General features: G+C 60.5%; 4 protein-coding genes across 11 annotated transcripts; 2 read left to right on the top strand and 2 right to left on the bottom strand.

Moving 5' to 3' along the window:
* Positions 1-548: 548 nt before the first annotated feature.
* XAB2 (XPA binding protein 2) lies at positions 549-10009 on the bottom strand. Its single transcript, XM_058281916.2, has 19 exons — positions 9800-10009; positions 8502-8650; positions 8126-8249; positions 7622-7819; positions 6702-6836; positions 6447-6611; positions 4299-4443; positions 3794-3945; positions 3585-3704; positions 3228-3359; positions 3004-3135; positions 2816-2929; positions 2016-2178; positions 1739-1929; positions 1529-1651; positions 1265-1436; positions 955-1084; positions 751-860; positions 549-660 (listed from the first exon to the last, which is right to left on the bottom strand). The coding sequence occupies exons 1-19, from the start codon at positions 9848-9850 to the stop codon at positions 599-601; spliced, it is 2568 nt and encodes an 855-aa protein (XP_058137899.1). The 5' UTR covers positions 9851-10009; the 3' UTR covers positions 549-598.
* Positions 10010-10072: 63 nt separating this feature from the next.
* On the top strand, positions 10073-11611 carry PET100 (PET100 cytochrome c oxidase chaperone). Its single transcript, XM_004477138.4, has 4 exons — positions 10073-10183; positions 10872-10958; positions 11102-11134; positions 11467-11611. The coding sequence occupies exons 1-4, from the start codon at positions 10157-10159 to the stop codon at positions 11548-11550; spliced, it is 231 nt and encodes a 76-aa protein (XP_004477195.1). The 5' UTR covers positions 10073-10156; the 3' UTR covers positions 11551-11611.
* PCP2 (Purkinje cell protein 2) lies at positions 11612-13159 on the bottom strand. 3 transcript variants are annotated; one of them, XM_004477141.4, is made up of 4 exons: positions 13062-13159; positions 12847-12958; positions 12439-12563; positions 11612-11804 (listed from the first exon to the last, which is right to left on the bottom strand). In XM_004477141.4, exons 1-4 carry the CDS (start codon positions 13062-13064, stop codon positions 11685-11687), a joined length of 360 nt encoding a protein of 119 aa, XP_004477198.1. In that variant the 5' UTR covers positions 13065-13159; the 3' UTR covers positions 11612-11684. The 3 variants fall into 3 exon arrangements, with proteins under 3 accessions (XP_004477198.1, XP_023440037.1, XP_004477199.1); XM_023584269.3 differs by having other exon boundaries at positions 12847-12954; positions 13062-13141; XM_004477142.4 differs by lacking the exon at positions 13062-13159 and adding an exon at positions 13038-13054.
* A 3136-nt stretch (positions 13160-16295) lies between these two features.
* STXBP2 (syntaxin binding protein 2) lies at positions 16296-24233 on the top strand. 6 transcript variants are annotated; one of them, XM_071209958.1, is made up of 20 exons: positions 16354-16406; positions 17085-17175; positions 17667-17716; positions 17965-18046; positions 18493-18569; positions 18705-18783; positions 18867-18970; positions 19242-19390; positions 19581-19665; positions 19767-19897; positions 19978-20085; positions 20405-20462; positions 20620-20685; positions 20843-20923; positions 21111-21249; positions 21633-21742; positions 22495-22590; positions 23444-23529; positions 23611-23768; positions 24087-24233. In XM_071209958.1, exons 4-20 carry the CDS (start codon positions 17974-17976, stop codon positions 24170-24172), a joined length of 1686 nt encoding a protein of 561 aa, XP_071066059.1. In that variant the 5' UTR covers positions 16354-16406; positions 17085-17175; positions 17667-17716; positions 17965-17973; the 3' UTR covers positions 24173-24233. The 6 variants fall into 6 exon arrangements, with proteins under 6 accessions (XP_058137895.1, XP_071066058.1, XP_071066059.1 ...); XM_071209955.1 differs by having other exon boundaries at positions 16355-16406; positions 17085-17213; XM_071209956.1 differs by lacking the exon at positions 17085-17175 and adding an exon at positions 16819-17050 and having other exon boundaries at positions 16362-16406.
* The last annotated feature ends 1987 nt before the right edge of the window (positions 24234-26220 follow it).

Below are 26220 nucleotides of genomic sequence, written 5' to 3'. Positions count from 1 at the left end.
TAATGGCTTCCCGGAGCTTAGACAGAAGACCACGCCCCAGTGGCAGCAAGGCATGAGGTCTGGAGCTCCCAGATCCTCCTGCCTCACTCCCTGCCCAGAGGCCGGAAGTGCCTGGCTAAATTCACATTGCAGGGCCTGGACCTGCCTTCTTAAGGGGCCAGAGGAGGCCCTTGCCCAGGGAGAAGCTGTCTACTGCTAAGGAGACCTGGGGTATCGCTGCCCAGGGAGGTGGGCCTGATGGTCCTGGGAGCAGGGGTCTGCAGAGCCCGGGGCAGCTGGAGGCCAAGCCCCAGGCTTGGGGCTGGAGCGAGCTGGCTGGGAGGGGAGGGCTGACTCTGAGGCCTCGGGCAGAAGAGCGGCTGGCCATTCACTCAGAACTGGCTCTGCAGGGTGAGGGTGAGGGCGGGTAGGGTGTCCTGGCCCGGCGCCCAGTTGCCCCACCTCCGGCACCAGCCAATCGGGGGGGGGGGGGAGCTGGGCCTGGTGCCAGGGCACTACTAAGCTGGCAATCCCAGCGGGCACCTGGACAGCAGGAAGGAGGCGCAGGCTGTGGTGTACAAACAGAGGCTTTATTGGGGGTGGGTGGGGGGCGGGGGCATTAGTCGTCCTTCAGGCTCCCGAACACGGCAGCTGGCACGCTCTGCTGCTCCAGCCGCACCTCTGTCGGGGAGGGGGTGAGGCACCAGTTACCCCACTGGCCAGGCCCCGGCCCTGCTGCCCCCACCCCGCCCCACCCAGCCGGCCCCTCACCGTTGGGTTCCAGGTCCATCTCGTCCTCGTCCTCGTCCTCCCCCAGCTCGATCTCCTCAGGGTTGGCCTGTTGTGCCAGCTCCGCCAGCTCCTCGCGGGACGCGTCGCTCCTGGGTGGGGAAGGGAGGGGAGGTGGGCCCAGCCCCACACCCAGCAGCCCGGGGGCCCTCCCCTCAGGAAGCGCCTGCCCGGCCCGGCCCTCACCTCACAAACAGGATCTTGCTCTGGGCCCGCAGGGGCTGGTCCCGCTCGGCCTCAGCGGCCAACTGCTCGGCCCGCTGCTCCAGCAGCTTCATGTCGTCCAGGCCGCTCTGTCCAGGGGCCAGGTCAGATACTTGCGAGGGAGGGCGGGGGTCAGATGTGGCGAGTGGAGACCCTGAGGGCCTGGTGAGTCCCTCTCGCTCTGGGTGCCCCCCTCCCACCCCGTTCCTGAAGACCCGGCCTTTAGCAGCTTCCAGAACGAGGGGCAGAAGCAGCCCCCAGAAGGCGAGGCGGGGCAGGCCGTGGGGCTCACCGGTGCCCGTGGCGCTGCCTGACACCTTGAGCATCTGTGAGGCCATGAAGTTGACCTGCGTGTTGTATGTGGCCTGCACGCTGCGCCTGATCCGCAGCATCTCCCGGATCGTGTCCTCATTGCCGTGCCGGACCTCAAAGTCCTTCCACGTCTGCCAGAAGGTCCCCGTTGTCTAGGGAGATGTGCGTGGGGGTCGTGTGTGTGAGCTGGGCCCCAGCCCACCCAGACCCACCCTCCACCCACTCTGTCCTGCCCCTGCCCTACCCGGGGGTCACAGATCTGGGAGCAGAAGCTGTAGATGGCACGGGCACGGTCAATCTCCCCGAGCTTGCACTCCATATCTGCGAAGCGCAGGCACATCTCCCGGGCATGCTCATCCGACAGCACCTGGGCATGGTGGTGGGGGGTGTGAGGCAGGGAGGCGGCTGCCCCGTGCCCTGGGTGGCCCCAGCCCCGCTCCCCCACAGCAGGCACCTCGATGGCCTTCTGGTAGATGCCGCGGGTGTGTGTGACACCGTAGATCTCGGCCGCCCGCTTGATGTAGATGTTGAACATGTCATACTGCTGGGCGGGCTCCACGGCCCGAGTGGCGCGCTCGTACACGGCCATGGCGTGCCGGGCCAGGCCCCACTCCTCCTCCAGCTGGGCGTACAGCAGGTACAGCGCTGCCCAAGGACCCAGGTGTGCCAGTGGTCAGGAGCCCAGCCCGCGACGCCGCTGCCCGCCCCAGCCCGCCCAGCCCCCTCCTCACTCTTGGCGTATTTGGGAGGGCAGCCATCCAGCGCCTGCTCGAAGAGGTCCCGTGCCCGCTCCAGCTTGCGGCCCCCGTAGCGGGCGATGAATTTGGTCAGGTAGGTGCTCCAGATGTCGGACACGTTGGGCCACTTGAACAGCGAGATGCCACGCTCGTACGCCTGCCCCGGGGGGAACGGTTGGCCGTTGAGTGTGAGTATGAGAGGCAGAATGTGCAGGGCACCCAGGATGCCCACAGGGAACGGCTGCCAGGGGATGCCCATGCCTCTCTGGGGGCCCAGCAAGTGTGCCTCTTCTTTGTCCCCACCCCCACTGTGGGTGGCGATGTATGTTGCCCTGCCTCCCTCAACAACCGCGAGGACCCCCAGGATAGCAGAGCTGTCGCTAAACATGAGATCTGGCACTCAGCAGGGGACTTTAAGGGAAAAGAAGTGTCCTCAGTCCTGCAAAGAGAGAGCCAGGGGTCTGGGAGAGGGTTCCCCATCACGGAGGCAGGGTTGGGGACAGGCTGGTATCCACATCCACACACCACCTGCCTGTACAGTATGTCGGTGCTGTCCCCGTCCACACACAAACATGCCCCTCAGCAGAGAACAGGGACAGACCAGGGGCTCTGTGCCTGCATAACCTCACTGTAAGCACAAATGTGTGCCGTCTACACAAGCAAACACCGCTCAGCAGGGGCAAGACTCTCCATGTGCCAGGGGACACGCAGGGCAGCGCGGCCTGCACACACCCCTAGAGGTAGGCCCCGGTCTCCCGGGCAGGGGCCATGGCTGTGTGGGACTTGCAGCTCACCTTGAAGCTCTCCTCGAAGTACTTGTGCTCCTCCAGGAAGACAGCGTAGTTGATGACGATCTGGGGTGTGGCGATGCGCAGGTCCAGGATGCGGTCGTACACAGCCTTGGTGGACTATGGGGCAGATGCTGTCAGGTAGGGCGGGGGGTTGGGCACCCCATCCCCCACCGGCGGGCTGGCCGGCTCACCTGGAAGGTGCCGAGGCTCTCCTCCAGGTCGGCGAGCATGGACCACACCTTCAACGACTTGTACACACGGTTCTGCACGGGCTCCGAGCCGTCAAAGTACTCGGCCCGGCGGGCAGGCAGCGCTGTGGCCTTCTGTGGGGCGAGGGTGGGGGCGCTCAGGGAGGGGTCCTGGGCCCTGGCTGCCCGGCCTGCAGCCCCTCCCCGGGACCTGGGCCTGCCCTCACCCGCAGCAGCCGCAGGGCCTGGTCGTAGTTCTCGTGCCGCAGCTCCAGCTCGCCGCACTCGCACCACACGCTGGCCAGGTCGTCCACCTGCTTGAAGTTCACTTTGGTGGCCTTCTCCAGGATGACGCGGGCCTGCCAGGGGTGTGCAGGGGCCAGGTCAGACCCCGCCCGCCTCTGTCATGAGCATGCGTGCACACGGCACTCGCACACACGCTCCCACCTATTGGGTCCTCAGGCAGAGGCTGGGTCTGCTGACCCACGCGTGCAGGAGTAGCCCTCTCAAGGTGCGTGGCGGCCGACTGCGGGGACACCCAGGCACACAGACACACACACACACACACACAACACAGGGCTCACATCATCTAGTTGCCCGTTGTCCTCGTAAAACTTGGCAAATGCGACCCAGAGGGTGTGGGGCTTGCCGGTGGCCTTGAAGGGGTCCACGGTCTGCACGGCCTCTGTGTAGGTGTTAATGATCTGGGGGCAGGAGGGGAACAGATCAGGGGCCCTGCAGGTGCCAGGCGGGGGTGGGGGGCAGTGGGGGTGGGGGCGAGGCCAGTGCCCACCTCACGGGGGCGGCCCTGGTGCAGGGCCACTCGCTTGTGCCACTCGTGCACGTGGTGCGGGTTCTGGCGCAGCAGCACGCTGTTGAGCAGCAGGGGTCGCCGGCTGATGAGCTGCTCGAAGCGGGCCAGGCGCAGCTCCAGGTCCACGTCGTCTGGGACACATGGGGGGGGCAGGCAGGGGCCAGGGTGAGGGCCACAGTGCTTTCCCTCCCTGCCTCCCTGGCAGCCTCCACCGAGTTCTCTGGGCCTGAGACTCCTGCTGGTCCAGGCCTGGGCTATCCCAGGGCCACCCGGACTGAGACACACCCAGCCCAGCTCCTCTGGAACCCCCCACCCCCTCTGCTCCCCCAGCCTACCTGCCCTTCCAAGCTCCGGCCCCAGCCCTCCCCGCACCCACCTATGGAGCCTGAGCCATCCCTCCCTTTCCGCCAGGCACCGACCCTCCCTAGTCCCTGGTCTCCAGCCCCCACCCTTGGCTCCTCCTGGACTGGCCCAAGTGGCTCACCCTCCTCCTCCCGCCCCAGCTCCGAGGCGGTCTCCATCTTGGCTGCAATCATGCTCTCCTCAAACTGGGCGTAGCTGTCGAAGACCTGGGTGAAGTCCCGCACGGTCATCACGGTGCGGATGGCCTCCTCGTACACGTCCCGGGCCTGTGGGGGCAGGAGGGGAACCTCAGCGGAGAGGTGCCGCGTCCACCAGCGCAGCCTCCAGCAGCAATGTCGCCTGGTCTCAGCCCTGGGGCCTGCTCGGCAGCCTCGGGCTGTACTGCTCAGCCGTCAAGCACTGAGCAGTGAGCTGGAGCTCTCCCCCCCCTTTGCCCTGAGCTGCCCTGCCAGAAGACGCTAGAGCGAGGGAGTTGTAGCAGACTGAATCACGTACCCCAGAAAAGGCTTGTCCTCAATCTTAACCCACATCCCTGTGGCCAGGAACCCACTGTAAATCAGACCTCTAAAAATGTTCTTTTTGGTTAAAGTGGGGCCTGAATGAATCCAGCTGAGTCTTAATCTGCATTGCTGGAGGCCCTCTAAAGAGGACCCCCCAAGTCAGAGAGGCCAGAAGGGAGAGGATGTCGCTACACAGTGGGAGGTGGAGACACCAGCACGGAACCCAGAGTATGGCCCGCAGTCCCCACCAGAGTGGGAAGACTCTGGGGCAGGATGAGTCTTGCCAGTATCTTGATTTAGAGCTTTTTGAGCTTCAAAACTATGAGCCAAAGTGGGAAGATGTAGCTCAAGTGGTTGAGCCCTGCTTCCCACATGGGAGGTCCCGGGTTCTGCTCCAGGTTCCTCCATAAAAACAAAAACAAACAACATGGGGAAGTGGATGTGGCTCAAGCGATTGAGCCCTGCTTCTCAAATGGGATGTCCCGGGTTCTGTTCTGGGTTCCTCCTAAAAACGAAAACAAACAAGCAAAAAAACAAAAAAGCCAACTCAGGGGAGCCAATGTGGCTCCATGGTTGAGCGCTGGCTTCCTACATACGAGGTCCTGGGTTCAATCTCTGGCCCCAGTACCTCAAACACAAAAAACAAAACAAAATAAAACAAACAAAAAAAACATGAGCCAAAGAAATTCCAGTTGTTTCAGCCCAAACCAGTTTGTGATGTTTCCTGTAGCAGCTGAGGCAAACTGAAACAGGACTTCACCTGGGGAGAGCCCCAGGCCCTCCACAGCCCTGAGGCAGAGTCACCTTGAGGAATGAAGGTGGGATGTGGGCAAAGCCTGTGGCACCCAGGATAGAACAAAAGAGTGATCAACTCCCCCAGGCCCCACAGCCAGCCCTGCAGGGACACCAACTTCAGCGTGGCCACAGAGGCTCAGCCTTGGCTACAGAGCAACCCTCCTGCCACAGCCCCCCCCCAACTCACATTCTCTCAGGTGCCCCCAAATCCCCAGTACAGGCCCCACCCCAGCTACCTCCACCCAGGCAGGCCCTGCCCTGCTGCCCTTGCCTGACTCTGGCTGCAGCAGCTTCCTGCCACGGTTCACAGCCAGCCTTGCCCTCGAGTTCCTCCAGAAGCAGCAGCCTGAAGGGTCTCCAGCACAGGCCCCCTGGAGGCCGCTCTTCCTGCCTGCAAGGGCCATCCTGACTGGTACCCCACCTACCTCCTGACCTCCTGATCACCCCTTCTGGACCCTTTGCTCCCGCCTTGCTCTGGGACCCATACCTGCAGCCAGCCCTCAGAGACTTTCCAGAGCCTGGCTCATGCCCCTGTTCCCGAGCTTGCCACTCTATGCCCAGAAACAGCAGGAATGCCAACCACTGTGGGAGAGATGCCTCCCTGGGGCACAGGTTCAGGGCTCTGACAATGTTACCTTCACACCTTGCAAAAGAAGGAGCTGCTGTTGTCCGTTTTGCAAACTAGGATGCCAAGGCATGGAAGGGCCCAGAGACAGGTCCAAGGACACACAGCCGGGGAAGAGCAGAACCTGGACTTGAACCTGGGTCCGGTTTTTAACTGCAGGGCTGTTCCACCTCTCCCCACCTCAGGAAAGCAAGTGTGAGTGTTGGGCATGCATGTGTGCACCCAATGGCACGCCTGCCCCTGCTTTCTGCTCAGATGCAGGTCCATTTGCATGTGCTTGACGGTGACCCCAGAGAGCCAAGAGGGAGGGAGACCCTGCCCTGTGCCCTGAGGCTGCTGGACCACACACCTTCTCAAAGTGGCCACTGCGGATATAGTAGTCAGCCAGTGAGCACCAGAGTTTGCCCAGCTGGTCAGTGAAGCGGGTGAGGCCCCCGCGGATGATGGCGTCTACGTTGAGGGACTGCACTTTGTCCGGGTTCTGGGAGATGAGGTTGCACAGCTCATGCCACAGCTGTAGGGTACAGGGGGGAGAGTCAGCCTCGTTCCTGGGAAGGGTTGGTTTAAACCCCTCCACCCAGCCCCCATCTCCCCACAGGTCCACCTGGTAGTTGGACTTGCCGGCCTTGGACACGAAGCGCTCATCATTTACCACGGTGGCCAGGCGCTGTGCGGCCTCGTCTAGTCGGTCACTCGACTTGAGGTACTCAATGTACTCCTCTGCGCTCTCAGGACTCAGCTGGGGACCACACATCCACCGCCTGGAGTCAATGAGGCTGCAGGGCCACAGCACCAGGCTGCCGGCCACTCGGTGATCCAGAGCTTTCCGTCACCCACCCACCAATGCCTTGGCCAGGAGCCAGCCCTGCCAACTTAGCCTCAGCCACATCTGTTCAGACTTGACCCTGCTGGTCTAGCCTCAGTCCTGATAGGTCCAGCCTCCGCCCTGTTGGTTCAACCCCAGTCCTGACTGGTCTGGCTTAGATAGCAACAGTCCAGCCTGCACAAGCCCGGCCTTGTGTCCGTCATATGCCCTCACCCCCCCTCGCTGTGGTAAGGGTTTCACAACATCTAACAGATATTATATGTTTGAGAAGCTGTACCTCACCCCACCCCCATATGCAACTCAACACTCAACCCTGCCCCTTTACATCCCGTAGCTCTGTTCATCTCCCACCCTTGTCCTTGCCAGTGTTACCGTTTTGCGCTGGTTTACGCAGTCAGCTAACTGACCTCTGTCTACTGAGTTAGATCAAAAGCTCACAAGGGCAGGAACTATCTTATTCATGCTCTGTCCCCAGCACCTACTTCAATGCCTGGGGTGGAGTAGGTGCTGGCCAACCTTCTGCAAAAAACAAACTTAGACAAAAACCTGCCTGTCTCAAGAAGCCCTTTTCCCACAGCCAGATGTCAGATGACACCCCCAAGGGGCTAGAATCTAGGGAGTCAGTTCGTGGAAACTCTAACCTGAGAAATGAGCTGCCTGCCTAAGCCTGGCTCTGCCTACTGGCCTGACAGGCTTACCTTGAGGAAGCGCCGGTAGCCTCGTACAGCGGTCTCAGGCAGTGGGTGTGAGCGCAGGAAGCGCAGGTAGAGAGGCCAAATACGAGAGTGCTGTGTGATGGGCAGTGCCCGGAGGGCACGGTCAAAGGTGCGACGGGTATGTGTGACGCGCCCCTGGTCCATCAGGAACTGGCAGTAATCTAGCCACAGGCGTGGCATCTGGAGGTGTGAAGGCAGGCAGGTCTGAGCAGCAGGTCCCCTTGGCCTGGCCCAAACACCCAATGTCCAAGAGCCATGCCTAGCCTGGGGCCTCAACATGAACCCCCAACCCTCCAGAAGCAAGTCCAGTCCAACCTCTACTGCATGGAGGCAACAGGACTCCAATCCCCTGTCCTTACAGTGCTGAGTCCAGCCCCACTGCTTTGTGTACCTCCATGGACTCTGAGCCCCATCTCCCCACTCACCCCCTGGCCCTGCTCCCACTGTCTGGTCCCCTGCTGTGTTCACAGAGGCCCAGCCCCCCACCTTGTGCATGAACACAAAGGCCCTCTCGTGGCAGTTGTTGACATCTTCATAGGCAGGGTCAGTCACACAGCGATGCTTCACCTGTGCCCTGCGTGCCTTCAGGTAGCGGTACCAGAGTTTGTAGCTGGGGGGAGAGGGTGGGGAACAGAACCTGACTGGTCAACTTTATGGAACCAGAACCTTCACCCTGTCCAGGAGGCTAATGCTGGGCAGAGGACACCTGGGGAGGGATGACTGGTCTGTGTCAATCTATCAGGAGATGTATACTCAGTGCCAAACCTGTAGTGATCTCTGAGGACCCACTTGCCAATTTTGTTGTGACTGGAAAGGGTGGGGCAAGGGGCGGGGTGGGCAGGGCTGCCAGAGCTGTTCCTACCTGCAGGGCAGCAGCTTCAGTGCCCGCTCGTACAGCTGATTGAGCCTGGGCTTTGGTGCCCCCTGTTTGAATTCAATGTAACGGAGCCAGCATTTAACAGAGAACTGATTCCGCATGATTTCCTCCTCATAGGGAAGGTCCTCTTCCTCCTGCCAGGGCCAGGGAATGGGGAGAACAGAGTTCTGCTCTCAGAGCCTGAATATAGCACCACTTTGGGGGCTCAGGTCCAAACTCCATACCTTTACCCAGATACCGAATCCTACCATCCATGGTCGGAACCAGGTCACCAGATGCCCAGGCACCAAGACCTTGGCCCAGACCTTTACCCCTCAGAATTCTACTGCCCACGATCTGAACCAGACCACCAAACTTCTCAATCATAAGGGCTCCAGGCCAGACATGAGACCATCACCTGGACACGATGCATTTGGTCTGTAATCCAGACCACCAGACTCCTTAGTCACCACCAGAACCCTGGTCAAGAACCCAGGCTTCCACCCTGGTCACCAGTCTTTACCTCCTCCTGTATACCTTTTTCCATATACCAGGCCTTTGGTCCATCAGGACCCCACTGTCACCACCTGCCCCAACAGGACTTTCGGGTCCAGACACTAAGCCGTTAGCCCTTCAGAATCCCATAGTCGGGGTCTAGTTCTTGGAAGCCAAGCCTTTATCTCAGAAGGAGAGCTACGGGCCAGACACCAAACTTCTAATGCCAGACACCAAGAATCTGGTGAAAATGCCGACCTCTTCTCCAGACACCAAGTGTTTGGTTCTTCAGGGTCCTACTGACCCAGCCCCTCCCAGATGCTCATCACCAGGCCTCAACTTCAGACTCCAAAGTTCTCCTAGACCAAACAACAAACCTTCACCCCACTCTCCAACACTCACTATCCGACTTAGGAGGTTACCTAGAACATCCACTCTTTATTACAGAAACCAAATCCCTGGTCTAGACACCAGCCTTTACTTCAGACACCCTGCCTCTACCTCTTAAGATTCAGCTCTCTGAATCTCCCTCCCCTCCCATGCTCTCACGCCCCCATTTCCGCCCCAGGCTGGAGACTCCAGGCCCTTAACCTACAGGTACTCTTCATTCAGGCAATCAGGGGTCCGGCCCTAATACCAGATCATTACTCTGGACATCAAGGCCAAGTCTTGGTCCCGTTAGGATCCCCCAGTCCTCGAGCACACAGAGCTCTAGTTTAGACTCCCCGGATGGCCGGGCTCTGGCTTCCTGAGGAGTCCAGGCCCAGATCCCCCCAACAAGGGCCAACAGGGTCCCACCGCGAACTCACGAAGACAAGGTCCGGCCGCTCGGGCCGAGCCAGACGCGCCATCACCACCATTTTCCTGGTACTCCGGGTGAGGGCTAAGGTCGCGCGTTGATGATGTTTCTCCCGAAGTCCCGCCCCCGAGCCAGACTCTACTTCCTATTGGCTGAACCCTTCCTGACCTCGCGGTCCGCCTTGTTGACTTGCGCTTAAGCTACGCCTGCGACCGGAAGCAGGGGTCCGGCGCCCAAAGATGACATCAAGCTAGAGCTCCTTGGCCAATCAGCTTCTGCCGCGGAGCTAACGAAGCGCCAATGAGCTACTATATTGTTGAAGGGTCGACTTTGGGCGGAAGCGGCTTTGGAGACCTGGAGAAGCAAGATGGGGGTGAAGCTAGAAGTGTTTCGGGTAAGTGAGCGTCGGAGCGGGTGGGATCCTGGGCGGGCGGGGGCTCAGACGGGGTCTCTCTGGATCTGAAGAGAAGAGTCTGAAAATGAAAGGGGGTGGAGGTCCGCTCCGGGGAGAAAGCTCCTGAGATTTGAAAGGGGCCTTAACGGTTGGAAACTCAGAGGGGGCGATAGGTTGGGGGGAGCTCCTCATGGGACCTCAGGGTTTAGGCCCTCTAAGGAAGGGTTTCTTGAGAGGGGCGATCGGAGAAGGGGTCTCTAAGGAAGAGAGATTCAGATGCCTCTGGGAGGCCTCCTGGGTTTGGGGAACGCTCCCGGGCTTTGATGGGAGGACGTGTCTCTGCGATAGGAGGTCTCCAGGTATTTGATTGTAGCAAGAACACTTATGCTCCTGGGGCCAGTTTATGTGTATGTATGTTTGTGTGTATCTGTCTTTGAGAGTAACTCCCAGACTCAGGTTGGGGCTCTCAGGAATGAGGTCACCTGGATTATGGGGGTGAGATTTTGAGATGTGAGGCTTCTGTACCTTTGGCAGCAGTTCTAGGGTTCTTGGGAAGGCCCTGAGAAGGAAGTCTTCCCAGGCTCTGCAGGAGGATGTGCCCAAGTTCTGAAGGACCTCTGCACATGGGGGACAGGGGGAGGAAGAGGTATGGTCCTTGGCTCTGTTCACCTGCTGCCTGCCCTTCCAGATGGCACTCTACCTCACCTTCCCTGTGGCTATGTTCTGGATTGCCAATCAGGCCGAGTGGTTTGAGGACTATGTCATACAGCGCAAGGTGGGCCCTGGGAAAGTGTTGGTGGTTCGTTCTAGGGGTTCGGGGAAGGTATGGGGCACCCACCTGCTGGTCCCAGCCATGCCCTGGGAATGGAGTTCTGAAGGCTCTGGCTCGTGCCTCCAACTGTGACTTTGTCCCCACAGAGGGAGCTGTGGCCACCTGAGCAGGAGGGCCAGGTAAGTGACAAACTCTGCCTTCCATCAGATGGATGGAGGGGGCTGGGTCCCTTTGGCTATGATGGGTTTGAATTAAAATATTACCCTCAGCCAAAGCCATGCACCTGAGAGCAGAGGAGCATAGGGTTTCTTTATTGCTCTCTCTTTGAAGGGTGAATCTGATCCTTTTTGGTACCCAGTTGTAATGGTCATGAGCTCCCAGTGACCATTATATTCCCCATGCTGAACTCTGAAGCCATGGCCTGGGGGAATAGGGCCCAGGGTGGTGGGAGAGGGGTCCAGGCCACCCACCTTAGGGCCCACAGGCTCCTTCCTTCCCATCCCAAACCCAGCGTCAAGAGCTAGAAGATTTCAAGGAGAGGATACGGAAGCAGCGAGAGGAGAAGCTTCTTCGAGCTGCCCAGCACAGCTCCTGAGGTCTCCCATGTACTTGAGTTCTAGCCCCTCTGCCCACAAAATAACACACATACTCAATCATTTGTTGCTTGTGGAGTGTTTTATTCTCTGCTTTCAGGGGCCCAAATAGACCCTAAGGGGATGGCTCAGACCCTCATGGGGCTTGTGTCTGGGGCTGGGGGCTGCTGTTTCGACGGAAGCCAAGAGCGGCTGGGTCCTGAGGGGTGAGGAGTGGTTGGGGGCTGAGAGTCCCAGCTCGTTTCTGTGCCCTGTCCTGCGGATGGAAAGGGAGTCAGCCAGAAAGAGAATGGAGGGCGGGAGCAGTCTGGAAGAGACATAAACACTAAAGGGAGGGTGCATGTGGGAACCCCAACATCCTGCCTTCTGGCACATGGCTCTGTCCTTCCCCACCCTGGACTTTCTTTTGGGTTTGTCTTTGTTACCCACCATTTATGTGGGGGCCTCACTGACGTCTTGGTCAGAACCCAAGGCTGGGTGAGTACATGGGATATAGACATACATGAGCATACAGATGTGTGTGTCCTGGGTGTGAGCTCACGTGCCTGACTTTCTGGGGATGTCTTTCCAGGAAGGGGGCCTACTCTCTCCCTTTGGCCTCCATGAAATGCCCTTACTTGAGGGCAGGAGGGAGCCGTGACCTCTAGCCACAACTCTCACATTAACGTGTTCACTGTCTGCCCTTGGGCTCTGGTCCTCCCGCCTGAAGTCAGTTATTGGATTGGTCCAGGCCCTCTGATGGGCAGAGACCCAGGGTAGGCACTTCCTGCCTGTTCCAGACACCCACCCATCCCCATGTGGCAGGGTGATGGATGTTAAGGATGGGAGGGGGCCAGGTCAAGGGTGCAGCCTGGCTGGGCTCTCCTTAGCTCCGGCAGCACCTCACCCACCTTAGGGCCCACAGGCTGGAAGCCAGGCAAGGCACTGACTGTCACCCGCTGGTCATCCATGCGGCGGCCTTGGGTACTGGCCAGCATGTCCATCAGGCTGTCCATCTCAGGTGGGGGGCCACTCTCTGCATGGGGCAAGGGTGCAGGGACACATACACAGACGCAGGAGGACACAATCCAGCTGAGGGCCCCACTCGCCCCAGCACCTAATCTGTCCCCTACCCCTCGTCCCCAGATGCATATTTGCTCACAGACTCACAGGTGCCTATGTCCCCAGGTGCCTGCTCATTCCCCCAGACAGACCTTTGTCCTCAGCCATCCTCCCCCCTCCCAGATGGCCACTCACCATGCACCCCTGCATGCCTGCCCTGTCCACACACCCCAACCCATTCTCAGGTCCACTCTCACGGTTCTCGGCAGCCGGGGCCTCCGCCTGCAGCGAGCAGCGCTGCTCCTCCATCCGGTCAGCCTGCACGTGGCTCAGCAGGTTGAAGAAGCCCTCCTGGTCTGGGGAGCCTGCCTGGGGACAGACACACTGTCCAGCCAGGCCCTCAGCACCGCCACCCCACCCCAGCCCCTACCCCAAGCCTGGGGCCTGCCTTCCTCCCATCCTCGGTTCTCACCATTGCCTCCACCAGCCTGCTGCTCTACAGAGCTGCTCGGAATAAGATGTGAGTCTCCTCCCTATTCCCAGCCCCCACCCCAGGGGCCCCACAGGCAGTGCCACTTCACGTGGTGCTGCCTCAGGAGAGGGGCTGCTGGTGCCACCGTCTTGTTCACTGTCCTAGATTGCGGCCTGACTGGAAGGGAGCCTGGGGGCTGGGGTACGTGCCTGGGAAACAAGGCTCAGGGTCCTCCCCAAGTACCAGCATCCCCCTTCCTACCTCACCCTGGGTCAGCACTGAGAGCCTTGACCTCTGCCCTGGGACTGGGAACTCAGACCTTCAGGCCTACCAGTACCTCCCTCGGATGGCAACTGGATCAGGGATCCCAGGGGACCAACTCACTAATTAGCTGCCCTACAAGTTAATTAATTAGTCCTGTCACTCAGTGTCTCTGAGACCTTGAGAGTTGGAGGTGGAAGGGGGGTGGGGCTTGCTTACCCGGACACAGGGGGCTGCACCCTCATACTCTGCCTTCTCTTCCTGGTCCATCATCGTCCCCGCTCCCCTCCCCTGGTCTCTGCTCACTTTTCTGCCTCCCCTGACCCAGGCCAGAGCAGGCTTTTTAAATTAAGGCCAGGATGTAAGGGGAGTAGATACCCTTCCCAGCCCCAAATCCCCAGCTCACGCCCCATCTGCTCCCACCCCAGCTTAAGCTCCATAAAGATGATCCAGATAATTGTTTTCCCAGAACGATGGTGGGCCCGGTGTGGGAGTAGGCAGCAGGCTGTTGTGGGCCCAGCAGCACACACCTGGCCCCAAAGACTCTGGTGGGATGCAGCAGAAGGCCAGAGCAGTGTCTGCAAAGTGGAGGAGGACTGACTGGACCCCACTGGGAAAGCATGGGCAAACCAGGCACAGGAGTGGCCAGCTTGAGTGGGACTTGCAGTGGGAAGCAGTGCTGGGTGCCTCCCACCCCTGCTGCCCAGCTCTTCCACCCCCACTGGTCCTGGGCCTCATCCTGCTGGAAGCGCAGTTGCTATCTGCAGGGGGGTAAAAGAAGGGGAAGCTGGACCAAGGACCCTTCCCTCCCCCACTGCACCCTCCTGAGGCAGCTTCCTAGCTCCATCTCCATTTTCTTGGCAGCAATTCCAAGAGGTCTTCTGGCCATCCTCCCCTCTACTCACTGCCCCTGGGTTGAGCGATTCAGGACCTAGGAATGAGGCTAAGACAAGGAGGTCTGGAATCGCCTATCTCCCAGCCACCCGAATGCTATGTCAAGCTGTTTTTGGCCCCCACGTGGGAGGCTAGACCCTTGGAGAGGGAGGTGAGGAGGTCAGAAAGTCCCGCCCTGGCTCTCCCTCAGTGCTCTAGGAGAGGATGCCACTGGGGAGGCCCCAAACTGCACCCTAACTCTTCCCCAAGATGCCTTTCTTGAAACCAGGTGAAGTTTCTTTTCTGAAAATCTGCTGGCCGCACTGCCACCAGCCCTGTTTACCAGACATAAAACTCAGTCCTTTGCCCAATTCAGGGTCCAAGTTCAAATCCTCTTCAGAGCCTGGAGTCTTCAATGCCAACATGATGTCTTTTTTTTTTAATTCATCTCCTCCCCCCCTGCAATGGCTCCCTTGTCTGTCTGCTTGTTGTCTGCTTGTAGGAGGCACTGGGAACCGAACCCAGGATCTCCCATGTGGGAGGCAAGTGCCCAACTGTTTGAGCCACTTCTGCTTCCTGCTGGTTACAGCATCTGCGTGTTCTAGTATCTTCACGTTCTGGCATCTACTCCTTATAGCATCTGCTCGTTGCAGCATCCGCTGGTTATGGCATCTGCTCATCTTCTTTAGGAGTCGCAGGGAACTGAACCCAGAACCTCCCATGTGGGAGGCGGGTGCCCAATTGCTTGGGCCACATTTACTCCCAACATGATGCCATTTTTTTTTTTAAGATTTACTTTTATTTATTTCTCTCCCCCCCCCACCCATTGTCTGCTCTCTGTGTCCATTAGTTCTGTGTTCTTCTGCATCTGCTTGTATTACCAGGTGGCACTGGGAAACTGCATCTTTTTTGTAGTGTCATCTTGCTGCGACAGCTCTCTCTGTACAGTGCCACTCCTGGGCAGGCTGCACTTTTTTCATGTAGGGGCAGCTCTCCTTGCAGGGCACACTCCTTGCACGTGGCACACTCCTACATAGGGCCCCCCTGCGTGGCATGGCACTCCTTGCATGCGACAGCACTCTGCATGGGCCAGCTCACCACATGGGTCAGGAGGCCCTGGGTATAGAACCCTGGACCCTTCATATGGTAGGTAGACACACTGTCAGTTGAGACACGTCCACTTCCCCAACATGATGTCTTAATCCTTAGCAACAACCTGGGTAGCAGGGAAGGAAGGTGATGGCAGCAGATGTCATGGACACTTACCCCCAGGGGTAAAGCTGAGAAGCTGGAGGTGCTTCTGACTCCTGAGTCTTCTTTCCCATTGTCTGGCCCCTGTCTGTCCCAGGAAGTGGCAGAAGGCCTGGGACCTGCAGACACTTACTGAAATATGGCCAAATGGAAGTACCATCTCAGCCTAGCATGACTCTGCTCATCCACACGGGAATGTGCAAGAGCAGGCCGTGACATTTCCAAGTGGAGTGGGAATCGAGGGGCTTGTGTGCATACCTGCAAGGTCTGAGCCTGCCACTAAACCCACGTTTGTCTCTCAGCCCACAAATGCAATTGTCAGTCCACGCAAGTCAAGCATGAGGGCGCCAGGGCAGACAAGCATTCCTCCTGGCCTTGGATGTGGGGGGTCCCGTCGAGCCTCAGTTTCGCCACCTTTCCTACTGGCGGGGCTTCTCCAGGAAGACTTGAACGAGAAGGGTGAACGGCACCCAGTAGGTGCCAGTTAGCTCCAACCCTCCCTCTGGCTTCCCGCGGTGTTTGTCAAATGTTGCTCCAGCCTGTGACCACTGCCAAACTCGAGGACGCAGAAGGTAAGACGGTCACGGTTCGAGCCCAGAGACACCAGTTTGTGGCCCAGCGGACAGACTTGGGGAAGACGGAGGAGTTATTTCCCGCCCCGCCATCCCACCCCTCGCAGCACACAAGCAGGGAAAGGATGTGTCTGTGCACGCATGTGCAGTACGAGGGGCGAGGGTGTCGTCGGGGGTGCACTCTCCGGCCGCTGTGGCTGTGGTGCACGCCGGCCCCGCGAGGGTCAGAACCTTCCTGCGCTGCTCCCAGTCGTGGCCAGGGGGCGGGGCCAGGTGCAAGGGGCGGGGCCGCGGGCTCCGCCCCCACCTAGGGACAGACCCGGAAGCAGCGGCGGCGCCCCTGGGGGAAAGATGGCGCCCTCGGGGCTGAAGGCGGTGGTGGGGGAAAGTGAGTGTCCGCCCGGGGCCGGGCTCCGGGGTCCCCTGGGGGGAGTGTGCGCGGACCCCTGGGCCCGGGGGGCGGGGAGTCAGGGACCAGGCCAGATGCCCGGACACCTGGACCCTCGAAGGGGCGGGCGGAACTTGGTCCCAGACGGCTGCCGGGGCCGAGCGGAACAAAGTTGGGAAATTGGACTCCGGGGGCCCAAAGGGGGCGGACTGGAAGTGGCGTGGGCCCCCTAGGACTTCCAACGGCGGCGCGGGGGCCCGGGCCCCTGGGCGCCCCCGGGTGCCGGTGCGGGGAGAGCACAGCTGGGCGCCCAGGCTCCCGGGTGTCTGAGACGGGCAGAGTTCCGGGGCTGGGTTCTTGGGGACCCGCGGCGCGGATCGGGGCCAGCTGGGTGTCTTGTTATCGATTCCAGGTGGCCTGAGCGCTCAAGGGTTCCCGGGGGCGAGGGGATGGGGAGACGCCTTCCTCCATGCCGGGCCCTCCAGAACCCCTAGCAAGTGAGGACTCGGGAATCCAGGCTCCCACGCCCGGGTGCTTGGGGGAGAGTGTGGAGGTCTCCCCCCTCCCACAGCCGGTGAAGTTCCGGCCTCAACTGCTCCTTCCGTCCTGTGGGTCCTGATAACAGTGGACATGAAGCTGGCAGGGTGCGGCCACTCCTTCCCTTGTACTTTCCCTCAGCTGAACAGGGCAGAGTGTGGTTTAAGTCTCCAGCACCCGAGCTAGAAACGGAACGCCCTATACAGGACTTAATGAGGAGATCAGAAAACCGGTGATTGCATTTTCCAGATGAGGAAACTGAGTCTGGAGGTTAGATGATAGGATGACCACGGCCTCAGAGTGGGCACCCAGGGGTCCTGCGTTCTGATCCAGGGGAATTGATGGAGCTGGAGTGGGGGGCCCATCAACACCTCCAGAGCAGGAGATCCTGGGGTAGCAGATGGGGAGGCCGAAGAGGCCAGCTCAGGTGGGGCAGGTAGACCTATATATGAGCCCTGGCTTTCCATTTATTCACTTATCAAAAACCTCTTCATAAGTGGCTATGTATTCCCAGGCAATCTGCCACTTAGATGCTGAGGGTGCTTGGGCAAGATACATGTGCCTTCTGGAATCTCTGTATCCCCTCTCTGTTTCCCCCTCTGTAAATCAGGGGTGACACCAGCAGCTACATCACAGGATTGTGGAGAGAAGTAACAGGAGTTAAGGTGGGGGCCCAGCCTGAAAGGACCCAGCATCCTAAGTCCACCCCTGTCTTCCCTGCAGAAATTCTAAGCGGAGTTATTCGGAGTGTCAAGAAGGATGGGGAGTGGAAGGTAGGGGCAAGGCAGAACACCGGGGTTCCTGGAGACAGCCCCTTTCCAAACTCCTGGGGGTGGGGACCCGAATGTGGGACCCCCCCCAAGGGCTCCCGAAGGGGGCTGCTGTTCCACAGGGCAGAGCCAGGTGGGTGGGTCTGGAATGGAGGTGGATTCAGGGTCCTTCTGCCCTGGCCAGCCCTTGACACTGCCAGCCCTCTTCTGCCTACTTGTCTATCTGTCCATTTGCCTATCCATCCGGACAGGTGCTCATCATGGACCACCCGAGCATGCGTATCTTGTCATCCTGCTGCAAAATGTCAGACATCCTGGCCGAGGGCATCACCAGTGAGTAGATGCTCCAATCCCACCATGTCCCCAAAATGGGACTTCCCAAATGCGCAGCTTCCCAAATGCGGGAACACCTGCCCCCCAAGGTGCAGCCAATGTCCTGATCTCCCAGGTATGCTGTTCCCTGTATAAAGAGCCCCAAATGAATTTCTTTTTAAATATGTTTCCCCAGCATGCAATCTTAGTAGGGGGCCCTGGGCTGGGCAGATCTGTTGTGCAGAACTTATTCAGCTGTGAACCCTAGAGGGTGAGCTTTCCTGAGGGTGCAGCTTCTGCTTGTGGAGTTCTGTGGGAAACCCCCAAATGCGCAGAGCCCTACCTCTGCAGCCCTTCGCTGTGCAACCTGCTTAGGACCCTCAGGGAGTGCCACCCCTAGAATATCTGGCCCTCCTCCCCACACATTCAACTCCCCACGTGCCTCCTGCCACCCCTTTTCCTACTAGTTGTTGAAGATATCAACAAACGGCGAGAACCCATTCCCAGCCTGGAAGCCATTTATCTGCTGAGTCCTACAGAGAAGGTGCGTGTGTGAGCATGGGGCATCTGCATGTGTGTGTGCACGTGTCTGTGTGGGTGACAAGCAGTGGCTGGGTGGTCGAGCAGAGGCCGGGTCTGGGGGGGCAGGGCCAGGCCTGAGAGTGATTGCATCCCCCAGTCGGTACAGGCCCTGATTGCGGATTTCCAAGGGACACCAACCTTCACCTACAAAGCAGCACACGTCTTCTTCACAGACAGTAAGTGGGGAGAGGCTGGGGAGGGATTAGTTGGGGTGTGGGGGCCGTGCTCTGGCCCCAACACCCCCTCATTTCCTCCCCAGCCTGCCCGGAGCCCCTGTTCAGTGAGCTGGGCCGCTCTCGCCTGGCAAAGGCATTGAAGACGCTGAAAGAAATCCACCTCGCCTTCCTACCCTATGAGGCCCAGGTATGGCCCAGGCTGGAGACCAAATATCCACAGGTTCCCTGTACCAGGAACACACACAGGGACAAGGCCTTGGGCACATGGGTAATGGGAACACCAGTAGGAGAAGAATGGGAAGGGGTATTTATCCACCAGTTCTGCCAGACATTGGCTGGGGGCTGCCAAGGAGGCTTCAGAGCCTGGAGAAAGCCCCTGGGGAGAGGCAAGGGCTGCCCGCTGGCAGGTGAGCAGGGGTGAGCTGACAGTGGCAGCCCTGGCGCTTCTGCCCTCCCAGGTGTTCTCCCTGGACACCCCGCACAGCACCTACAACCTGTACTGCCCATTCCGCGCCGGGGAGCGGGCACGGCAGCTCGATGCTCTGGCCCAGCAGATCGCCACACTGTGCGCCACACTGCAGGAGTACCCGGCCATCCGTTACCACAAGTGGGGAGCCACCCCAGCCCCTGGCTGCTGCCACCCACTCTCTGCCTTGACCCCATCCTGCACCCAACTTTGACCCTCTCTTCTGACCCCCGCCCCACCCCCTGACTCCCTTCCTTCACCTCCTTGTGCCCCTGTCTGTGGTCGGCCCTTCCTGACACCCCCACCCCCATCCGACCATCCCATCCCCCAGGGGCCCAGAGGATACAGCCCAGCTGGCTCACGCAGTCCTGGCCAAGCTGAATGCCTTCAAGGCAGACACACCGAGCCTGGGAGAGGTGAGGGGGAGTGCTGAAGAGGGGTGGGCAAGGCCCCCCCGAGGGGCAGGGCCTGTGTCTTTAACCCCTCCCCTTCCCCTCCAACCCTCCCTCCCCACCAGGGCCCTGAGAAGACCCGATCGCAGCTGCTGATCATGGATCGCGCGGCTGATCCCGTGTCTCCGCTGCTGCACGAGCTCACGTTCCAGGCCATGGCCTATGACCTGCTGGACATCGAGCAGGACACGTATAGGTGGGCGGACCCCAGGGTGCGCCCCCCCCCGCCCCCCGCCGTGCACCTGGCCCTTACCCTCGCCCCGCCCCCACCCCCAGGTATGAGACCACGGGGCTGAGCGAGGCCCGTGAGAAGGCGGTGCTGCTGGACGAGGATGACGACTTGTGGGTGGAGCTTCGACACATGCATATCGCGGACGTGTCCAAGTGCGTGTGCTGGGCAGCACGGCCCCTCTGCGCTGTTCCGCGCCTGCCCCTGCCCCCACCCCCACCGCCTCCCTCTCTCGGTCCTGGTTCTGGGTCCTGGAGCACCCAGTCCATAAGCGCCCCTCCCCACACCAGGCTGGCCTAGCTCACTCCTACCTAGGCCCCACCCAGCCTCATCCTGCCTCCCAGTGCCCCCGGCGGGGGCCCCCCATACCCTGTCCTCTGGCTTCCATCGCCCACCCGTTCGACCCCACACTACCCTCACGCTGCAACTTTGACACCAATCCCCCACCTCACCCCTGCCTACTCTCACTGCCAGGAGGGTCACGGAGCTCCTGAAGACATTCTGTGAGAGCAAGAGGTTGACCACGGACAAGGTGGGGGGCGGGTCTGGGTCAGGGTGGGCAGCTTAGGGGTGGGGTAAGGGGAGGCGCAGAACCAGGGGGCGGGGCCTCAAAACTATCAGCCATCAGGAGCTGGGCTCCCAGGCCTGGCCCCAAGCCCACCCTTGCCTGCCCCCACCCCCGCCCCCAGGCCAATATCAAAGACCTGTCACACATCTTGAAAAAGATGCCGCAGTACCAGAAGGAGCTGAACAAGGTGAGTGCGGGGGAGGGGGGCGGGTCTGGGAGGCGGGAACCCCCCCCCCCCCCACAGGACTGCCGGGGGCCTCGAAGCCGAAGCCGTGCCGTGCCCCCGCACCCCAGTCTGCCTTGGCCCAGCCTCTGACCTTTAACTCCCACCCCTCACCCTGCAGTATTCCACACACCTGCATTTAGCCGACGACTGCATGAAGCGCTTCAAGGGCTGCGTGGAGAAACTGTGCACTGTGGAGCAGGTAGGGGCGGGGCCAGCAGGAGGGCGGGCCTGTGGGGGCGGGGCTTGGGGAGACAGTCCTGGGCCAGGGGCGTGGCCTGTCAGGGTACAGGTGGGGCCTGAGGAGAGCTAGTGGCCCTGGGGGTGTCCCTGGCCTGCCCCACTCTTGCGTGGCTGCTGACACCGCAGCCGCCCGGCCCGCCCCACAGGACTTGGCCATGGGCTCAGATGCAGAGGGTGAGAAGATCAAGGACGCCATGAAACTGATCGTGCCCGTGCTGCTGGACGCGGCTGTGCCCGCCTATGACAAGATCCGCGTCCTGTTGCTCTACATCCTCCTGCGGAATGGTGTGTGGGCGGGGGGGTTGGGGAGTATGGGGGACCCCAGGCTTGGGTACGTCCAGTCACGGCGGAATCCAGTGATCCTGGGAGTCCCCCAACAAGCTTACCAGGACCCTACAGACATCCTTCTGGACCCTGGAACTGCCCCCCCCCCCGTTGCCCTGGGGGATCCCATTGGCAAATCTATGACTTCTCCGAATCTAGGGTGCCCCCAACTAACTGCAGAAGATTCGAGTCCTGTTCACACTCGGAGCTCCCCAACCAGAAGTTTCCTAACCCCCGTCCCAATCCTGGGCCCTCCTACTCCACCCAGGACCCTGCTCCTCATCTCTCCCCTCCTGGAAGGCCCTCTCCCCCAGCATCCCTTCCACTCAACCATCCCCCTCCAGGTGTGAGCGAGGAGAACCTGGCCAAGCTGATCCAGCACGCCAACGTGCAGACTCACAGCAGCCTCATCCGCAACCTGGAGCAGCTGGGGGGCACTGTCACCAACCCCGGGGTATGCTGGCAGCAGGCCCCAGGGCCAGAGACCAGGCAAAGACCAGCCAGGAGCTGGGGGCCTGGGCCCTGAGGGGGGCCCTTGGGGGAGAGGGCATCGGAGTCGGAGCCTGGGTCCCGGGCGGACAACGAGCGCTAGGTGTGGATGGTCTGCGGGCCAGGGGGTACCATCCCAACCCTGGGTCATGTGATGAGCGGGAGTAAGGTGATCAGAGCCCTGCTCATGGGCGGGTGGGCAACACCCCGGGGTGGAGAGCAGAGCCATCAGCGTTGGGGGTGGGGTCAGAGCCAGGCCCCTGGAGGTCTCCGAGGTGCTCCCCACCCCCAGCCCTCAGCAGCTCCCTGAGCCCAGCTCTCAGTGTGGCCTCTCAGTCCCTGTGGCCTCCCTGCCCTCCACTGCTGGTCTACAGCTCCCTCCAGGTCCCTTTCCCCTGCAGCATCTCCCCAGCTCCCATCTCTGCCTCTGAGCGTCTTTCTCTCTGTCTCCCTTTGCTCCCTTTGCTGCCCGTCTCCCTCTTGGCCCTCTTGCCTCATCACCTCTGCTCCCTCTTCCTTCCGCCTGTCTCTCTCCTCTGCTCTCACCCCTCTCTCTTTCTTTATCTTGTCTTATAGTTCTCACTCCATCTCTCTTTCTCTGGTTCTCTCTGTCTTCATCTGCACAGGAGCCCCCCCAAGCCAGATGAGGCCCCAGCCCCATCTGTGACCTGCTTCCTTCTCCCCAATCCCCTTACCTGCCCTGCCCTCCCCCCATAGGGCTCGGGGACCTCCAGCCGGCTGGAACGGAGGGAGCGCCTGGAGCCCACCTATCAGCTGTCTCGCTGGACGCCCATCATCAAGGACGTGATGGAGGTGCTGCTGGTGGGGTGGGCAGTGGGCAGCTGGGGGCGAGGTGCCCGGCACCCACCCCACCCCCCGTCCTGCCCTGATCCTGTCAGCAGCTCAGCCTCTCATGCTGCTAAGCCTCCAGCTTAGTAGAAAATCCCTCATTACCTCATTCCCCTGGCATCCTATCTGCTCTGCCAGGTGAGGGGTGGCCCAAGCCCACATCTGAGGAATTGGGGTGGCACAGGGCCCCTCATCCGAAAGCTGACTTCCTCGCCAGTCCCCAGCCCCCTCCTGTGGGACCTGCTCTGCTGTCTCCCCATCAGCTTGTTTTACTCCTGACCTCCCCCAGCCCCTGCCTATCCTGGGAACCCAAAGCCGCCGTATCCCAAACTGACCAGGCCTCGGGGCTTCCTGGCGCCATCCCTGGACTCCTGGGCCCTCCCACTTGGGGGCCTAGTGGCAACCTTGGGCCTTGACATCTTTTTGGGGGCCAGTCTCCTGGGTCCCCAAGGGGCTAGAGCAGGATAATCACTGAGCCCTAAAGGGGCTGGAGCTTGGGCTCCTGTGTCCCTAAGAGGCTGGGGTCCCTGACTCCTGGATTTCCAAGAGGCTGGTGGCCCTGACTTCTGATTCCCCAGTGGGCTTAGGGGTGGTAACTGCTGGCTTCCCCAGGGGCTGAGGCCTCGAATGTCTGAGTCCCCAAGGGGCTGGTGTCCCAGAATCCCAGGTCCCCAGGGGGCTGGAGCACAATGCAGATGGTGCCACCTGTTTGCCAGGCCCTCCTGTCTGCACACTGAGTGGGGGCTTCAGACTCTGTCTGCCCTACCCCACCCCAGCCTGGGGTTTCCCTCTGAGTTCCCCTTTCTGGCCACCCCAGGATGCTGTGGAGGACCGGCTAGACCGAAAGCTGTGGCCTTTCGTGACTGACCCTACCCCCACACCTAGCTCCCAGGCTGCCGTCAGGTGAAGGCCTGGGGACCCTGGTGGGGGGGGGCACCCAGAAGCCCACCTGCCACGTCTGACCGCCGCCCCCCCTTCCCACAGTGCCCGCTTTGGCCACTGGCACAAGAACAAGGCGGGCGTGGAGGCACGGGCGGGGCCCCGGCTCATTGTGTACATCATGGGCGGCGTGGCGATGTCGGAAATGAGGGCCGCCTATGAAGTGACGAGGGCCACAGAAGGCAAGTGGGAGGTGCTCATCGGTGAGTAACCGCCCTGGGGTCCCAGGGGCAGGGCAGAGCTGGGGGCTGGACTCCCCCATCCCTGGGTCCCTGAGGGGTGGGGCTGGACTCTTAGGTTCTTTCGAAGGATGGGGGCTGACAGCTGGGCCCCTGAAGGGCTGCAGCCTGGAGCCCCTGGAGGGATGGGTAGGGTGTGGGACGCCTGGAGGAGGGGAGGAAAGCTGGGGCTGGACTCCTAGAGTTCCTAGGGTTTTAGATTCCTGGGTCCTTAGGGCTGGGGGCCCACAGCGGGGACCCTGGCAGGGCAACCACACCTCATCAGCCTGCCTTCCCACCCAGGCTCCTCCCACATCCTCACGCCCACCCGCTTCCTGGATGACCTCAAGATGCTGGACCAGAAGCTGGAGAACATTTCTTTGCCCTGACCCTTCCACCTCCACCCCATCCCTCCTTTTCCAGATAAATAAACCCCTCTCTTCTCTGCTAGCCAGTTGCCATCTCTCCTTCTTTCTGAGGGAGCCCCTGGGAGCTGGGCTGGGCCAGTCCTGGACCTGTGCCTCAGGCCCCACCACTCCTTATGGTCCTGCCAGAGCCCTTCTTTGACATCTGAAGTGACTGAGGGCCCTGCCTGGAGGTTAGAAACTCAGGCTCTGGTTTGAGTATTAGCTCCAGGATTTCCCAGCCTTGAGACCTTGATCAACTGGCTAACTTCCCCATCTGAAGAATGGGGGCTAATCCTAACAGCCAATCACAGAGGGGATGGCAGGGATGCAGGTAAAGCTGGTGGTCCTAAAAAAAAGTGACAGCTGCTGTTACTTGGTTGGCACTAGAACTAGTTTGGCTGCTCTGAAAGAGCTATCAGTATTATGATGAGCAAGTAGAATGTGCTATCTCCTGCCTCGCCCTCCTTGCCCAGCACCCCTCAGGAACTGTCCTAGAGGGGCCTGCAGCCGCCCAGCCGCGAGTTGTCTCCAGCTCCAGGGGATCTGAGGCCATGTGTGAGTGAGGATGGGCAAGCGACAAACACACCCGGAGGCCATTCCCACGAGTTCAAACTCGCCTTGTCCCCAGGAGTTCCTAACTGCAGGACTTCTCAGAGCCTTTACAAGGCTGCCATAAGGTGTGCCTCTCCTAGAGCCAGGAAGGCAGGCAAGGAGCCTTCCCTCTGGGGGCACGCACAACCAGGCAGACACCCCATGACACGGGCAGCCAGGCTGGGGGTAGTCCGGGAGTGCCTCCTGAAGATGAAGTCTGAATTGCGGATGGAGGTGGAGTCAGGGGAGGTGAGGGCACAGCGGGTGGCAAGAAGGGTAGAAGGGAGGGAGGCCTGCCCGAGCGGAGATGCTGGAGGGAAAGCGAATTGAGCCACGCAGGCTGCGGGGGCAGGTAGGAGGGCCGGTCCAATGGCGGAGGCCAGGCTCTGGCGGCCTGGGTGCCTGGGGAGGGGCCGTGGGTGGGCGAGGAAGCTGGACACAGCGCCCCCAGGTGGAGCGCGCATTTCCAGGCTAGCCCCCCCCCAGGCATGTGGCCCATCCTGAAACCCGGAAGGCTTGGGCGGGGACCCAGCACCCGTGCCCTCCTTCCACACCCACGGAGGGCTCGGCCCTTAAATTTGGGTCACATACTCCCTTGGGAATTCAGGAAAAAAAATGCAAGGACATTTTTCCCAGGAAAAAATAATACGCGCACAGTTTTGCAGGCTTTAGGAAAGCTCTAACCCTTTGGCCCAGCTTCTAGGATGTAGCCGAGGGAGTCCCCACCAGGGCGGAAAGACGTCTGCGCAAGGTTGCGCCGGGGAGCGGGGCTGCGGGACGGCGGAGAAAGTGGGGCGGGCAGACCCCTGAGACGCCCGCCCTGGATGCTCCGCTTGGCGAGGGGGGGGGGGGGGGGGGGGGGGACGACGACGACGACGGTTTTCAAGTTGGAAATTTCAACTCACCCGGGACCCACCTAGATAGCTAAGTGCTAACACCAGGGGGCGCTGTGGCTCAATTTTTTTCCCCTGGGTTCTTTGTTTTTTGGGGTGTCTGGAACTGGAGTAGGGTGACCCTAATTAGGGCGACGGGGAAGTAGGTCAGGGATTATTCAGTGGTTCTCCGTGGCAACAAAACTTCGTTGCTTGAACCGCCCGATCCTTTATTTTATACCTACATGATGTAACGTCTCCACACTGAAGACATTTTGTCGGTTCCACAGGTGTTCACGAACCCCCGTGGGTGACACAAACTGGCATCACCAGGCCCTGGCCAGGAACCAGGCACGGCGCCAAGCCCTCCCCACACATTCCGGAGAATCCTCAAAACCCAGGAGAATGAAACCCGAGCTCCCCTCTGCAGGGTGGAAGGCTCCTTCCCACCGCATCCCACTACCTCTTCCTCCCCCACCGTGCTACAGCCAAACTGGGCTTCCTCAAACACGCCACCCTCCTCCTGCCCCGGGGCCTTTGCATTCGCCCTTCTCCCCGCCAGCAATG

Source organism: Dasypus novemcinctus, chromosome 19 (genome assembly GCF_030445035.2).
Source record: "Dasypus novemcinctus isolate mDasNov1 chromosome 19, mDasNov1.1.hap2, whole genome shotgun sequence".
NCBI lineage: Eukaryota > Metazoa > Chordata > Mammalia > Cingulata > Dasypodidae > Dasypus > Dasypus novemcinctus.
Note: the sequence above shows the minus strand (reverse complement) of the source record. Positions and strands in the feature narration are given on the sequence as shown.